We start from the raw sequence: 16916 nt of genomic DNA, 5'->3' as shown, positions 1-16916 counted from the left end.
TTAGAACACCAGTCTACCCTTAAAGAGATGACGTGGCACTTAGTAGTAAAAGATCGGTCCAAAAATGGCATTTTCTCTCTCATCATTTTCACGTTCCCGATGCCCTTTCGCACCTATCAGCAAAGTTGGCCTTCATAATTACACTTATTTCTCAAGTTATAACCTATAAAGAGAGCAACTTCGCGGATGCAAACCTTTAAATTGAAGTGTAAACTAGCCCTATTTCAACCGCCGAAGGCACGCGAACTACGTTCTCCACCAGCGCTATTTTGGTCTTGTTGGAAAGGTCGCGTTTCTAGCTTTTTTTTTTTTTCCCAGTAGACCAATTGCGCCCCTCACAAAAGCAAAAAAGCGAAGTAAAAATCACGTGCAACACGTGATTCCATTGGTTGCTTGATGCACGTGACGAAAATGGCGCTTCCCGATTGGCCAGGAAAACTTGCTGGCAGTGACTGCCGCCATTTTTCAAAGATATCGTCCTTGCAACGGTGTTGTGACTCGTATCCCTAACGTGTTTGTGCATCCGCTATGCCTGGCCGTGCAAAAATGTTACGATTGCAGCATCATTTTCGCCGTTCATGGAAGAAAGGCAGAAAGCCCGTTGGTGCTGCTACTGTGTCGCGGGAGCAAGCGCCGAGGTTTATAATGATGACTTGATAACGCCGTCATAATTGAAGGCAGTTCCTCGCGCGTGCGCGGCATGGACGCTGGCCGCTCGTGTACTGAAGATGTTATCTATGGAGGAGTGTGCAAAACGGCTTCCCCGGATAGCGGACGCTCTGTGAATTATGATCGCGCCGATGCTATCGGCAATGGTGAAGTGCGTGTTGACACAGGCCACCCTGACAGCGCGCGTTATGTCGACTCCGGCCGTGTGTGGGTAGACGCTGATGTGATCGATGCCAGTGAAGTTCGCAACGCGCGCCTGCGGGACAACCACAACACTTGAGGGTCTTTCGTTGGTGTTGGCAACAGCGCGAAAAATTGAACGCTTTTCAGAGTCAAGTGGTGCGGCAGCGAGGCAAGATGCCAGCAAGGCAAGACTCAGAATTCACACGAAAGCCTCCAATCCATGATTTAGAGTTTGGTGTGAAAGGAGCAGCACGCTTCTCTTTTTGCTGTGCAAGCTGCTGCTGCAGAACCTGTGCTGTGCTTCAACACGGGCCATGTCAATACATTTGCTGCAATTCTAGAGCAGCTGGACATTACGATATTCAGCAGCACATCCCTGAGGGCTACGGAAGAGGACTGTCGTCAGAGTGCAACCACAAGTAAATAGAGAGAAATGCCCTTAAGTCTGAGAAAGCTGGTCAAGAAGAAGCATAGGGATAGGATGCATCCAGTTTATGCCGCTGGTGCATGTTCATAGGACTTTATTAGTGTTTTTTCAATATAGGTGTTTTAAAACGCTTTTTCTCGTTTTCTCAAAACATTGATTTTGGCACATTTGCCAAGTTGGGGGAAAATAACTTCTGTTCCGATCCAGGTATCAGCATAATTCCTTTTTTGCCAGAAAGATAAATGCCAGCAGTATGCAATATGCCTGTTTTAAAGGCAATATACAGATAAATTTTTTTAATTGGGTCACATGCACGACAGGTGAAAGTGGTGTGTTTTTCTCTGAACATTGATGTCCTCTAACTCCTGTTGAAATCGGCCTAGCGAATTGATTTATAGCATATTGCACTCCTTAAACATCCTACATTGTTTCTACACTGTTGCCAATGTTTTGGTGCTTCCTGACTAGATGCTAATTAGGCATCAAACAAAGGACCCAGGTTTTACATTAATTGTGGAGTATCTTGGAAATTACTTGACCAATCAAAAAAGTATTTACATTTTTAGAATATGCACATCTAAACACACAAACTGTGAAAATTTTGATCAGATCTATACATAAGTAAAAAAAATTGCCCTTCAAGTGTAGCCTCTGCCCTTAATTAGAGCAAAGGACTACAAATAACGTCTCCTGTGTCTTTCTTGACTTAGTCTATTGGCTTCATTAGGTGTAGTCAAATAATACAAGCCCTCGGTGCACCCGCTTTCTTTTATTCTATCATTATGTTCAGGCCACTGGTTCATATCGTGCGGTACGGAGCTCGCCTACTGTTGAGCCACACTTGCTGGTTTAGGACCAACATTCCCACATGTGCAGTCACAACAATCTAAAGACTTACCATAAGAGGCACCGTTTTGCACCACGCTTGCACAAACACTCACCGCTGAGACCCGACGAGGATATGGTGTCATCGTCGTCGGTGATGCTGTCCGAGTGCGTGGCATCCTGCTCCTCGGTGGGCACTGGCGCCACGGGTGGAACGACGGGAGCCGCGCGACCAACCCCAAGTCCGTATGATGCCTGCCCCGCAAAAAGAAAAAAGCCTTGATAAACAACTTGACCTCGGTTCACGTATGCGGTCATCCAAGGCTGTTACATAATCTAAGAGGCTTTGTACCGTAATTACTCGAATCTAACGCGCACCTTTTTTCCGGTTAAGTGAGTTCATAAATCGCATGCGCGTTAGAATCGAGTACGAACAAAAAAATTACTGTCAATCTATTGCCATCGGCAAATCCAAAATGGCCGCCCCCTACGTGCGTCGGCATGGCGCGTCGGCCATTTCTGCCTACGTGTTTCCCATGTGCGGCGCTTCGTACGTGTACTGAGGAGTTCGTCATCTAGTAGTGCATTAGCATCGACAGTGTGGAAGGGCCGACTCCAAAAACTCGAGTGCACCACGATGCTGCTTTTAAAAGAATAGTCATAGCGTGTGCAGAAAAGGACGGAAATCGGGCCGCATCGCGGTCGTTCGGAATTCCCGAAACGTGCGTGCGGGACCGGCGGAAACAAAAGCAGAAGATTGTCGACAGCAAAGCTTCACGCAAAGGCTTCAGTGGACCACAGCAGGGTCGGTTTCCGCAAATTAAAGAGCTGCTCGGCGAGTATGTGCTTGAGCAGGGAGCGGCCCGCGACGACAGAACTGCTCCAAGTGCGGGCTATGCAATTAGTCTTAGAAAAAGGTCTAATGCGGAGCCAGTTTAAAGCGAGCAGGTGCTGGCTAACTAACTTTATGAAGAGGAAAGGCTTTTCCCACCGAAGGGGAACATGCATATGCGAAAAGTTTTGCGGAAGAGTACGATGAAAAGCTTCACAGTTTTCAGAAGTTCGTCCTAAACTTGCGGCGCAACAACGGCTACCTGCTTGGGCAAATAGGGAATGCCGATCAGACGCCTCTTTACTTCGACATGCCTGGCACCACAACCGTCGAGAAGAAGGGGGCGAAGCAAGTTCGCGTGCTGGCATCGGTCCACGGTAAAACTACAGTGACGGCAAAGCTCTGTTACACATCAGATGGGCACAAGCTTCGCCCGTACCTCAAATTTAAATGGAAGACGCTCCCGAAAGGAGTAGTTTTTTCGAGTAATGTGATCGTGCGAGCCAGCGAGAAAAATGGGTGCGCGTTGCAATCGATGTCTTACGTTTTTTTTTTTTTTTCGCAGTGGAAATCGGGTACGCGTTACAATCGAGGGCGCAGTAGAATCGAGTAAATACGGTAAGTGTTGTCACAGAACGGAATAAAGCGTCATTAAGGGGACAAGCAGAAGGCACTTGGTCGAGGCCTGTCTGACGGTCCCACATGAGAATAGCGGCTGCAAATAGCTGAGCTGTCAATCATTTCAGCCCAGAATGAGCACATAATTAACGAAGGTCCCACTGTGTGAAAGAGAACTGATACCGTTTTGAGACTTGGATTGGATTAAAACGTGTCCAGCTTTCTTCAATCCCACGACAACAGTTTGTGAAAATCGCAACCAGCCCCTATCACCAATTGACTCATCAAAATTGTGACACCACCTGGCATCTACTCAGGAGATTAACGCCAATGAATTGTTACAGTCATTGTGCTATTCGATCTCAAGCTTGAAAAACAAAGCCTGAAAAAATTGATGTTCAGTTATAATAATTATACCTTTCTTCATGTGTTGAAAACATTCCAGAATTCCCTCAACTCACCTATTGGCTGTTTGTTTGCTCTTGAGGTGTTTTGTTACATTCTGTCGCAAAACACTTATGGTGTATTAAGTTGGGCATTGACGAGCGCACTAAAGCATTCTAAAAAGTGGCTGCGCGTTCGGTTAATAGAATTCGAGCGCTCAGACTACCTTTGGTTGGCTCTTTTGAAGCGCTCCTGACCGCTATGGCTTCAAAGTGAGAGCGTGGTGAGATCTGACTGGGAGAACGGATCATGTGACACATTCCGGCAAATCGCGTGACTGTCGGCAAGTGAGCCAGGTGAACAGAGCCAACAATGCGAGCATGTATTTCGGAAGGGGACATCGCTGGGTGCATAATACATCGTGCACGTGTGTTGTTAGTGGCAATTTCAAGCATATGTGTGGCACCTACGAAGCCAAAATGTGCCATTACAAAATTGAGGCAGCTAACGAAGGCAGAGGAAACACTAATGATATCGTTACAGCAGCTCGCACACAGCCACGTGATTTGCCTTGAAGATAGCAGCCCGGACAATGACGATTTCCAGATTTATGTGATGAGTTCAGAAAGCTGTCACTGCGTCGAGACATGTCGATGTCCACTGAACTGATCGGCACCGTTCGTCAAAGCGTCACAAGAATGTTTGCCTGGCAGCTTCCAGCGCTGGCTGCACGCTGGTGCTACAAGCGCGCTGCTCCGAGATCGCCGACATATTCGGTTGATACTCCGACTCTCGCATTCTTGATTGCAAGCTGCCTCGGCATCTGGTGACTTCCGAGTCAGAGGACCAGAGTGGCCAACCGAATACACTATTACAAAGTAGCCCCCTTAATTGTGTAAGGTGACGCCACACTAACATGGTCATGAATCGTCACACACACCAATAAGACTAAACTCTAGTCTTATTATAAATAGGCATGTGCAAATATTCGAAAACTTCAAATACAGTCAACTGCCGATTTTTCGGACACCCGAATTTTTGGACATGCCTTATATTTCGGAGATCTTCGCGGCACCGCCACGAGCCCCATGGAATCAATGTATAAGGAAGTCTGAAATTTCGACGCTCGAACCCCCCGGAGTCCAATTTTCTGGACTTTGGCAACACTACGTGGCAACACTACGTGGCAACACTACGTGAAGACGAAGTTGGCACCCGCGGCCGATCGTGCTGCACGCATATTGATGAGCGACGGCGTGCGGTCGACTCGCGAACTTTACGCCGAACTTAATATAGGCCACACGGGAAACATCGCAGAGTCGTTTGATGGGTTATGGATGACTCCCGGTCATTCGTCGCATATCGGTCTCGGCACCATCATTGAATTGTGCAGCGGGCTGGTGCTTGACTTTGTTGTTTTGAGCAACTTTTGTGCTGGATGCAAATCGGGCCCAAAGGAAGGTGACCCTTCTTATGCACCGTGGAAGGAACATTACCAGTGTCAGAAAAATAGTGACAAGGCTGGGATATGGATGTTGAGGCTGCCCTCATCCTCTTCAGGAGGTCACTTAGCGGCACAACCTGTGCTACACCACGGTGCTTTGCAACGGGGACAGCCGCAGTTACCTTGCGCTACAAGAAGGTAAGGTTTATGGGTATATCCTAGTGGAAAATGAGGACTGCTTTAATCATGTCCAAAAGCGTATGGGCACTGCTTTGCACAACTTGATTGCAAAACACAAAGGCCCTGGCCTTGAGAGTCTTGGGGGAAAGGGCCGCTTGACAGGAGACCTGATCTCCAAGCTCACCAATTATTATAGGTGGGCTCTGAAGACACACAGTGGTGATGTTGATGCTATGCACACAGCAGTGATGACCACTTATTATCACATCACATCCAATGATGATGTGACAAACCACACTATGTGCCCACCTGGTCTAAATTCCTGGTGCAAACAAAATGCGGCAAAGGCCAAGGGGGAGCCTATTCCCAAACATCGTCGAAAGCTGCCTCCACATGTCTGCCAAGCCTTACTTCCCATTTATGAGTGCTTGTCAGACAGAAAGGTGTCGCAACGATGCCTGTGAGGAAAAACCCAAAATAACGAATGCCTGCATTAAATGATCTGGGTGCTGGCACCAAAGGAGCGACATGCTTCGCTATTCACAGTGGAGGCAGCTGTGCCAGAAGCAGTGCTCAAGTTCAATGCAGGCAATAAAAAGGCATCAGAGGACATTATGAAAGAGCTGAGCCTAAACCTCAGCTGGCAAAGCCGTAGCCGCATGGCTGAAAAGGATCAACAGTGCACAGCAGCATGAGTCAAGAAGCGACAAGCAGCGGAGAACATGCACCAGTCCCTGAAAAAGCGCTACACAGGGACTCGTAGTCAAAAGGACTACATGCCCAGTGCATACTGAGCATTTTCAAGTGCAGTTATGTAAATGAATGAGTTTTATTTATTTTTCTCAGTTTTCTGAAAACATGCTTTATAGTGACTTTACTAGTTTGTTGGGTTGATATCTTGCAATCTAGAACAGCTAGAGCAATAATTTTTTTCAACAATGTAAAGCCCAATATGTGTATTACAAAGTGCTGAGAGCAGAATTTCCATTTGCTGCCCATATAAATTTAGAAGGTATTAAATATCTTTGTATGTGATAGCCATGACATGACTGCTCAACTTTCATCTGCAGAATCACTAGTTTTTTTTTTCAATTTGAAATCTGCTTGCAGCATTGCACTTATTGCTAATTGCACTGTCTGGTTATGCAATAATATTTACTTTTTGATAAGCCCCTTCTTTTCTATTGTCTCCAAAAACAATAGAGTGGCATCATTGTGTAACTTCTAAATTAATTGACCTACAATGAAGATGTTTGCATACTTGAAATCAGCAGGAGAAACTACATAAGCATGTATATTTTCATCGTGTTTGGTCCACAAATACAGAAAATATCACCGCACACCATGTCCCCCCTTATCTAACTTAATAAAAGTATGTGTGCCATGATATTTTTCATTCGAAACAGCGAAACAAGAGTATTCACCGTTTTTTTTCTCATTTTCTCAGAACATAGATTTTGACGCTCTCCTTGTTTGCTTCTTCTGTAAAAAAGGACCTAGGACAGCTAGAGCTATAATTCTTTTTGCACAATGTAGCTAAATGTGCACAGAAAGCAACGTCGAGATGCAATTTTTAATATGCACCTCCATTTTTTTCACATTGATCTTTTTTTTGTTTACATGTAGACAGTGAAATTTGTTGTGCTGTAATTTGAAAAGTACTTGTTCAATTTTCTATCAGCTTGCAGCGTTGCACTTCCTAGGCTTTCTAGTTTTCAAATATGTATTAAGGGGGGGCGCGGCAAGTAAAGTGCCGATTTTGGTCAAAATATGCGATTTTCTGATTTATTTTTTTTCGTAATCTTCAGACCTTCAACTTCCTTGTTCTAAAATATTACAGCGAATCGTGCGCTACAAATCCCGCAAATAGTGTTTTTGCCGAGGCTAGTCGCCAAAAAGTGCGAAAAAAAAGCCCCTGAAACGGTGTTGTTCACGCCGCACAAACGCGCCAAGTTGTTGACCGTGGGCCGCCATTTTGGTAGCTTTGGAAAGAGGAGAAAGCCGGCTTCCCGATGGTCGCGGTCTCGTATTTCGCCGAGTGAAAATAAAAGCGCGAGGAGCAAGTAAAAAAACGAAAACGAAGAACGGCAATTGGCTGCGCGGGTCACGTGGTAGCAGGCGCGACCTCTTACTGGTCAAAGCTGCGCCGCGCACCTTGGCAACCTTGGAAGCGCGAGCGCATCTGCGGCCGCCGTGTCGAGAATCATCCGGCGTGCGCTTCGTTTTTTGCCAGTTTGCTGTTTTTGTGATAGTTCGCGTGCTTTTTTTTACCAAGCTTTGTTACATCGGTGGTCTCTTCTGAGTGCTTGCTCATACTGCGGTGCTATGTTGCCGCAAAAAAAGTTCCGGAGCGTCCACAAGTACGGCAAGCGTCGGAAAGCTTGGAACAAAGGGCAGACGACTGCGGCTGCCGTCCCAGTCGCAGTTCCGGACGGAGCATGCTCTTCGAGCGTCACGGAGCCTCTACTCAGACCCTTCGCTGATTGTTGTGAGGCCGAGAGTGTGGAAGGTGCCACATCGTCGTATGTCAGACCGCCGGATGCCGTCGACCGTGATGGACGCTCTCGCGAACCCGATTGCGGTGGCACCGCGTCGGCAGCCGTTGCAACTCCGGGCGTGCGCGCGTCGAACATTCTATCGCGAGTTTCGGCCCAGATTCCGAGCAGTGAAGAAATTGCGCAGCGGGCGCAGACAAGGCGGGATGTTTTGGATGCCGTAGCATCGAAGTCCGCTTCAAAGCGGAAGCTCGAGCTTCTGAACGAAGGCTGCGGCGAAAATGACGGCGGTAAGGACTCCACATTCTTCATTGTAAATAAGAAGATGCTGAACGGTCTGCTTTCGTCAGTAAAGTGCAACAAGTGCGACGAAGGGTCGATACGCCTCGAGACTACGCAGTTGCAGATGCAGTCTGCCGTTTCAATGGTGGCTGCAAGAGTGCGCTGCAAGAGATCACTGCTCAACTGGGCTTCAATCCAGGAGACTGCTCTTTGCGGCGAGCAGCCGAAAAAGATGCCAAAAGGGTAAAGAGGGCTCAAAAAGCGCATTGTTCCACGACAAAGAAGCGCAAAACTGGGTTGCGCTCTACAGAGGCCAAGGCCACAGCATCTCAGGATTACTGCCCAGGAGGATTCTGAGTGTTTTAGCCATGTTGTGAACTTCCAAACAAGAGTGAACTTTCAAAGTCAGTTTTCTCAACTCTTGATTTTCGCCTATGTGCCTTCGCTAGAACATCTGTCATTTTCTAACAAAGACTGATAGAGTCGTTCCGTTTTTTGCACTAGGCTCAGGAGGCCTTTAGCAGTGCAATAAAGCTTTATCTCTCTTCTTACTCATCATTTAAAATTTTTAGAACACATTTTATAATTACTGCGATGTGTGCGCAAAACAACATCCATGTTTTGGAAATTTTATTTATGGTTACAAGAACTAGAAAAATCAACTAATAGCTTCTTTGCACAAGTTGATGCTTTGGGAACATAATAATATGAAAAAATAATTTCATTTAGCAATAATTATCTCTTTAAGTGTGAAGAGCATTAATTAGTATAATTATGCTTGTAACTCAAAAACTACAAGAGGTATTTGAAAACGGTTTTCATATTTGGAATCCTCACAATCATCCACATACACACACCAAATTTCATCACAAACAGTACATTAATAAAAAAATTAGTTTTACTTGCCACGTCCCCCCTTAATGACTATGTACTTTTATGTACATAACTTTGCATTGTTTACACAAAAATACAATGTAGTTACTAATTATCTCAGAAAATAATTAACCTGCATAAAATATACCTGGATAGTTAAAATAAGCTCAAGCAACTGAACAAGGCTGTGCAGTTTTACCTGATTTGGTGAGAAAAATAACTGGCATTATCTTTAAGACCCATGCCCCCCCTTAAGGGGGGAAGAAGCACTTAGCCATCAGGCATTTTATTATTTAAGCTAGGGTGATGAAAACTTATGAGATGGTGTATTCACATGTGCAGATGTCAAATATGAACTCAGTGTTTATGTACCTCTTACCGTCTTGTTTTTAATTAGTCATTAATTAAAAGTTCTTTTGATCACCTTTTCAGTGTGATCATTTTTCAGAGAGATACACTCGCCGCTTCACGTGCGCTCCACTGCCGCACGCAGCAGACAGCTCGCGAAAACGCGGCCGAGAGCGCAGGCCTAGCGCACTGTCCCGGCGGCTTCGTCGAGCTCGTTCAGCGCCGTACCAATATATTGTTACGAGTGACTGTGTTTATTTACAGATGAGGTGAAATGGCGTTGTGAAATAGCAGCATGCTTCTGAGACAGGCCTAGAACGCTTCCACCTAACCACACAGTCCAGGTGCCGCTCCACTACCCTTCTTCTTCTTCCGCACCCCGTAGGCTTGCGCATCTTCGTTTCATTTCCCCCAGCGGCAGACGAAGCTCGCCGAGCGAGTTAAACAGGCCTATGATGGTACTGCTTGAGGCGGGCTACGTGAACAATTTGCGTAGTGCGCGAACGCCGGTTATTGGCTGTGACTCGGGCCACAACGTAATTCACGTCACTGAGACGAGTGACTATCACGAATGGGCCGGAATAGTTTGCTAGAAACTTCCGGTACAATCCTTTTTTACGGACACACACAGCCACACGTAGTCACCAGGAGAAAACTCTACGGGGATATGCTTGGCATCGTAGCGACTCTTGCTGTGTTCTTGCGAAGACAATGTTCGAAGGCGCGCTAGTTGACGTGCTTCTTCAGCGCGACACAACGTCTGAGCGATGGACAGATCTTCCTGATGCGAGAAAGGTAATAGAGTGTCCAGAAAACTCTGTGGATTTCGTGCGTAAAGCAGAAAGAAGGGCGAATGTCCAGTAACTTCATGCTTGGCGGTGTTATACGCGTAAGTAACAAACGGTAAGACAGCGTCCCAGTTCCTGTGGTCAGCATCAACGTATATCGATAGCATATTCGTGAGAGTTCGATTTGTTCTCTCAGTGAGACCGTTAGTTTGCGGATGGTAAGGGGTGGAGTGGCGATAAGAGTAGCCACAGAGGCGCAAAATTTCTTCAACCACATCGGCCATTAATTGTCGTCCACGTTCACTGATGACAACCCGTGGAGCACCGTGACGCAGTATGACCCGTTGTAACAGAAAAGAAGAAACAGCGGCTGCTGTGGCCGATGTCAGTGCGTCCGTTTCCGTATAACGCGTTAAATTATCCACGCACACTATAACATATCGGCGGCCCGATGGGGTCTTAGGAAGCGGTCCGAGCAAATCGATGCCGACTTTTTCAAAAGGGGATGTCGGTGGAGGGATGGGCTGCAAATAACCTGCCGGGGCAGTGGTGGATCGCTTGTAGCGCTGACATATAGCGCAGCTGGTGACGTACTGTTTTGTGGTCTTCCACATTTTCGGCCAGTAGAACCTCTCACGTAGTCGATGTAGCGTACGTGTGAAGCCGAGATGACCGGATGTTATGTCATCGTGCGCAGAACGAAGGACGACCTGGCGCAGGCTTTCTGGCACCACCAGAAGCAAGGGGAGGCCATCGGCTGAATAGTTTCTTTTATACAGCAAGCCATTTGAAATTTTGAAGTGCTTGACGAAGGAGTTATGTGCAGCTTCGAGCAAGGGTTTCAGGGTAGGGTCGCGCTGCTGCTCACGTTTGAAGCTGCTGGTATCTGGGAAGTCGGACGAGACAGAAACTAAATAGTCATCAATGTCATTGTCGTCAGCATTGGTGTGTACTGAAGGAAGGCGGGATAAGCAGTCGGCATCTGTGTGACATCGTCCGCTCTTATAGGTAACAGAAAAGCTGTACTCTTGGAGGCGCAACGCCCAACGAGCCAGCCGGCCAGACGGGTCACGAAGTCCCACAAGCCAGCATAGTGAGTGGTGATCGGTTACTATTGTGAACTTGCGGCCATGTAGATACGGTCGGAACTTCTGAATGGCGAAGACGACTGCTAAGCACTCGAGCTCGGTGACGGTGTAGTTCGTCTCTGCTCGGGTCAGTGTCCGACTGGCATATGCTACGACGTGCTGGCGGCTGTTGCAGAGTTGGACCAGCACAGCACCAACACCTAGCCCACTAGCATCAGTATGAATTTCAGTCAAAGCATCAGAATCAAAATGCTTTAGGATGGGTCCTGAAGTCAATAAAAACTTTAGCTGTTGAAATGCAGCCTCACATTTATCATCCCACAAGTACGGTGTGTCTTTATGAAGAAGGGACGTCAGTGGTGAGGCAAGTTGTGCGAAGTTCTTAATAAATCGGCGGAAATATGAGCACAGACCCAGAAAACTTCGTAGGTCCTTCACTGTTCGTGGTGGTTCAAAGTTGCGAACCACTGCAGTCTTCTGTGGGTCTGGTCGCACGCCTTCTTTATCCACGAGAAAGCCTAATACAAGGGCTTGACGTTCTCCAAAATGACACTTCTTGTGAGTTTAAAACAAGGCCAGCTTCGCGTAAGCATTCAAACACAAGCGACAAGCGGTGGTTATGCTCTTGAAAAGTCTTGCCGTAGATAATCACGTCACATGCAAATTTCCCATTTTAGTCCACGGAGTACTGTATCCATAAACCTCTCGAATGTCGCTGGAGCATTGCACAAACCAAAGGGCAGAACGTTGAACTCAAAGAGACCGTCTGGTGTTACGAAGGCCGTCTTCTCTTTATCTGCGGGATGCATAGGAATTTGCCAATACCCAGAACGCAAGTCAACAGAAGAAAAATAGGAGGCAGAATGCAGGCAGTCCACGGCGTCATCTATACGTGGCAAAGGGTAGACGTCTTTTTTTGTGATGGCATTTAGGCGACGATAGTCTACGCAGAATCTCCATGAATTATCCTTTTTCCTCACTAGAATGACAGGAGCTGCCCATGAACTAAACGATTCTTGTATGACGCCTTTCTTTAGCATGTTTTCAACTTGCTCAGCGATGACTTTCCTTTCAGAAGGTGATACGCGATAGGGCTTCTGGCGTATTGGTGGTGCTTGGCCTGTATAGATGCGGTGTTGCATACGTGAAGACGGTGGCGTAACGGTAGACGTCTCGTCTTGGGCAAAGTCAAAGACTGAGGCGTAGCGTGCGATCACCTCCTGCAGCAGCGACCGTTCAGTTGATGGAAGTGACTTGTTAATCATACGGTCAATGCTGGCAGAATAGTCGGGGTACGAGTTGGCGTGGGGTTTCTTTACATCCACCGACAGTTGGAGTGACCGTATGGTAAGAGTACTTTGCTCTTGAAAGCTTGCTAATTTAAGTCCTGCAGGCAGATATATGGGCTGCGCGGAAACGTTCACAGTCCACAAATCGGCACAACCATCGACGGTAAGCACGAGGCAACGAGGCACAATAACGTTTTTCTTAAGTGCGTTACTGAAGTTCGGCTCGGCTAAACCGTAGTAAGAACCCGCACAAGAACGCGAAGAGTTTACACGCACAAACATTGCGGTATGTGGGGGCAAGCGGACGTCTTCACACACAGAGAACACTTCCAAGCAGTCATCAACGGTATCTTTCGTCAATGGAGACGGCAACACGGGGCGAAAAATAATCCCACCACTACCACAATCTAGAGTTGCACCAAATTCCCGCAAAAAATCTATACCTAGAATGACGTCGTGGGTTGCTCGTGCAAGCACCGTTAGTTCAGCTCGAAACGTTTGATTTCCTACAGAAAGTAAAACAGAACAAACTCTAACCGGGCTCAACGTTTCTCCCCCTACGCCGCGGAACGTAGCACTCCGATTCCAAGCAAACATTACTTTCGTCCCAAGGCGATTTTTAAAAGACATGCTCATTATGGAAACGGCAGCACCAGTATCAACTAGTGCAACAGTACTCACATTGTCTACAAAAACACTCACTTTGTTCTCAACCATCACAACACAAGGGGGTCTTGCGGAAGATGATTTTGTGACCTCGCCCCCTTTGGTCGCACTAGTTAGTTTCCCAGTGGTGGTGGCGTCCCCGAGCAGCGACGCGGAGACAGGGATCGCTGTTGGCGTGTGGGTGGTGGGGTAACGCTGCGGTCGGAGCACGGCGAGTCAGCACGTGCTGCGTGTTGCTGTTGGAAAGAGCCCTGAAACGGTCGAGACTCGCCAGCAGGTACATAGGGCGTGTACACGTTGAATCGTGGAGCTCGCTGCTGGCGACGGTAGCAGTACCTAGCGATGTGTCCAGGTAGCCCGCAGTTGTAGCAAGTACGGGTGTCACGTCTAGTCGTCCCCGGCGAAGTAAACCTCGTCGGTTGATAAAAGCCAGGCGATGGTGGTCGAGGAGTGAATCGCTGTGACGCAGCTTGCCTGCGTTTCTGGTTTTCGAGTGGTCGTTCACTCCGTTGTTCGAACCGATCGGTGTAATTCGGGCGAGGCTCAAAGCAGCTCTGTCGCATCCGAGGTACCAGTGGTTCACGGGGCCGTTGGTCGAATGCACACTGATGGCAGACACCAGCGGTGTCCACAGCTCGCAGTTGAACAAGTTCTTCCTTAACCACTCGTCTTATAAGAGAAGAGATGTCGTCCTGCGATGGAAGGTTGACACTTGCAATCGTGGGCACATTCTCAAGACGTCCGAATTTTGGTAGGATTCTCCTCCTCTTCAGCGCTTCAAACGCTCGGCAGTGTCTCCTTAGGTCGGAAGGTGTGCGTAAGTCTTCCTTAGTGATAAGGAAATTGCACACGTCTTCCGCGATTCCCCTGAGCAAATGACCTACCTTATCTTCGTCACACATTGTCGCACTCACGATTCCGCAAAGCTTCAAGACGGCCTCGATGTAGGTGGTGCATGTTTCACCAGGTAACTGAGCTCTGCGTGAAAGCGTTTGCTCCGCCTGCTTGACCTTAGCTGTTGAGTCACCAAAACACCTCTCCAGCTCGTCCACGAAAATGTCCCATGTGGTCAATGCACTCTCATGGTTGTCGAACCAAAGAGACGCAGTGCCGACGAGAAAAAACACCACGTTCTCGAGCTGCTTAGCAGTGCTCCAGCGGTTGCTGCGACTCACTCTTTGGTAGTGCTTGAGCCAGTCGTCAACATCGTCATCCGGCTGCCTCGAAAAGGTCCTCGGCTGACGTTCCGGCATGCCGCAGCGATCTTGTCCTGGCGGGTGAGCGCGTTGCTCATCAGCAACGAGGTTGTTATGGCCTGCTCCCGCGTCCTCCATGTCTGGTAGCTGTGGTGGCAAGCCTGCCAAGCGTCTGCTCCGTCGCAAAATCGGTAGAGCTTGGTCGTCCAGATCGATGTACCCGGCACCTTCCACCAAACTGTTACGAGTGACTGTGTTTATTTACAGATGAGGTGAAATGGCGTTGTGAAATAGCAGCGTACTTCTGTGACAGGCCTAGAACGCTTCCACCTAACCACACAGTCCAGGTGCCGCTCCACTACCCTTCTTCTTCTTCCGCGCCCCGTAGGCTTGCTCATCTTCGTTTCAATATCATCGAACGTAGACTATACAGAGATGCTTGCTCCGATTTCTCGCTAGCTCACGCGGTTTCAGGAAGCCGATGAGAACAATGACATGTGAGCGAGATACACTCGCCGCTTCACAAGCGCTCCGCTGCCGCACGCAGCAGACAGCTCGGGAGGCCCGGCGAATTGGAAGGCGCGATTTAGTCACGTGTGCTCACCGCACCAATAGGCTAACGCGAAGGAGTTTTTTTTTTTTTTTTTATGTAGATTCAGGGCGTGCATAATGAGTGGACGAAAACAAGTGCAGCGGGATATGGAAGAAAAAGGGTGGCTTTTTACAATGTGACCAAGACGGCTGCTGTAGCAAGTGTAGAACGGCAACACCGTGGCGCTGAAAAGGCCTGTTTTTCACGCGTCCATCGCCAAAAATTCAGCTCACTAACACCGCATAAACTACTCTCATGGCTAAACTATTAATCTAGGACGCATGAGAATGGGCGAGATTATGCAGTGATAGTGAGAGAATCCAAATATAGCATTTTCAAAAAATCGTATTTTTTAGCGATTTCCGGTCTCAAAGATCCGCTTCTTTTCTTAAAGATTGAGTTGCCTGTATAGCAATAAATATCTGAGCCTGGAATTGCACCGTGAAATTTCTTTGAAGCGAGACGGCAAAACAAAAAGTGTTCGTTGTGGCGACAATATTGATGCATTGACTCCTATGGACTGCTGATGGGGAACCGTGAATTTTTCATTGTAGCGGAAATTTCGTTGAAGCGGCGTTCGTTGTAGCAGGGTTCGCCTGTAACAGCACATCAATTAAAATGATTCAATAAGGTATTAATTTAGGCTTCAATCATTAAGACCCTATTAAATAGTAGATTCCTGGTTAAGACCATGCTAATTATTGACATGATAATTAAGGCCACGCCAATCAAATTCTTGCACGCAATTCTGATCGGTCACAAGCTCCGCTGTTAATCCTGCCTTGCACCCCTGGTGAGAACCACCTTCATTTGTTTCACGTGATATCTACACTGCAAATTCTTTTGCTTCTATGAAACTATGGCACAAAGTTTGCACTGTGCATTCATGTTTACCAATCAACACTAACGATGCTTCTAAGGTACCCACCTTAAGGCTGCTGGACTTTCGCAGGCCAGCTGTTGGAAAGCTGGGTGGAGGGGGCGCATCCCGCGACTGCGACCGCCGACCCGTGGTGCAGAGCCGCGAAGGTGGAGCACAGCGTGGCACTGCCTCGGCCAGCGACGGTGGAGGGGGTGCGGACAAGGGGGAGGGTACCCCTCCTCCACCGCCAAAGGTGACCAGGGTGGGCGGAGCCGGTGGCACCCGGCTCTCTAGGGAATCTGAACTCGGGTACGGTTGCTGCCGGTACAGCTCTGCGTACAGTGAAATCGCACTTTTTGAGACTTGCCACATGGCATGCCTCATTGACAAAGTTTGTGTTCACCCTCCTATGCAATGCATCACAATATTTTGAGCAGCTGAGTGAAAGCTGGAGCTTGTTTCTCTATTTCAGTGATGAAAGGCCATCCGTGTTTCAATAGGAGTTGCAGAGTGTCAGAACACGTTCAAGGTTGTTTGCACGCAATGACTCTATGTGCCCTGCTTTAGTTCCCTTAAAGTTATGCTCGTAGCCATTGTTTCTTAAATGGGGGCCCACGAAACTCATCTTTGAAATATAGGCACCTATTTCACGCTACGTGTAGTGTTAATCTACGAGCCACACCTTTCTCTGTCACTACAAAGAGTCCCTCATCACTTGCACCAGTCTACAAAAGGTCTCAAAACATCCATGGCTCAAAACAAACGATCTCAGCTCTAGCACCTATTGTAGTTTGTCTGAGTAATTAAAAACTGGTTACACTTATTCGCTCCCTGAAGTGAGGTTTTCGAGATGAAAGAAAAATTCGGCAGATCCC

The 16916-nt window shown here is 47.6% G+C and overlaps 1 protein-coding gene across 11 annotated transcripts in view; it reads right to left on the bottom strand.

Annotated features, from left to right (window-relative positions):
- The window catches only part of LOC142785261 (rho GTPase-activating protein 190-like), a 155926-nt gene that overhangs the window by 78301 nt on the left and 60709 nt on the right, over positions 1 to 16916 (bottom strand). For all 11 annotated transcript variants that reach the window (XM_075883689.1, XM_075883692.1, XM_075883695.1 and 8 more), the window contains exons 10-11: positions 16108 to 16373; positions 2221 to 2359 (exon numbers count right to left, since the gene is read on the bottom strand). In XM_075883689.1, coding sequence (XP_075739804.1) covers positions 2221 to 2359; positions 16108 to 16373 — 405 coding nt within the window. The remainder of the gene's footprint in view (positions 1 to 2220; positions 2360 to 16107; positions 16374 to 16916) is intronic.

Source organism: Rhipicephalus microplus, unplaced genomic scaffold (assembly GCF_043290135.1).
Source record: "Rhipicephalus microplus isolate Deutch F79 unplaced genomic scaffold, USDA_Rmic scaffold_20, whole genome shotgun sequence".
Lineage (NCBI taxonomy): Eukaryota > Metazoa > Arthropoda > Arachnida > Ixodida > Ixodidae > Rhipicephalus > Rhipicephalus microplus.
This window is presented reverse-complemented; position numbering and strand designations above follow the sequence as displayed.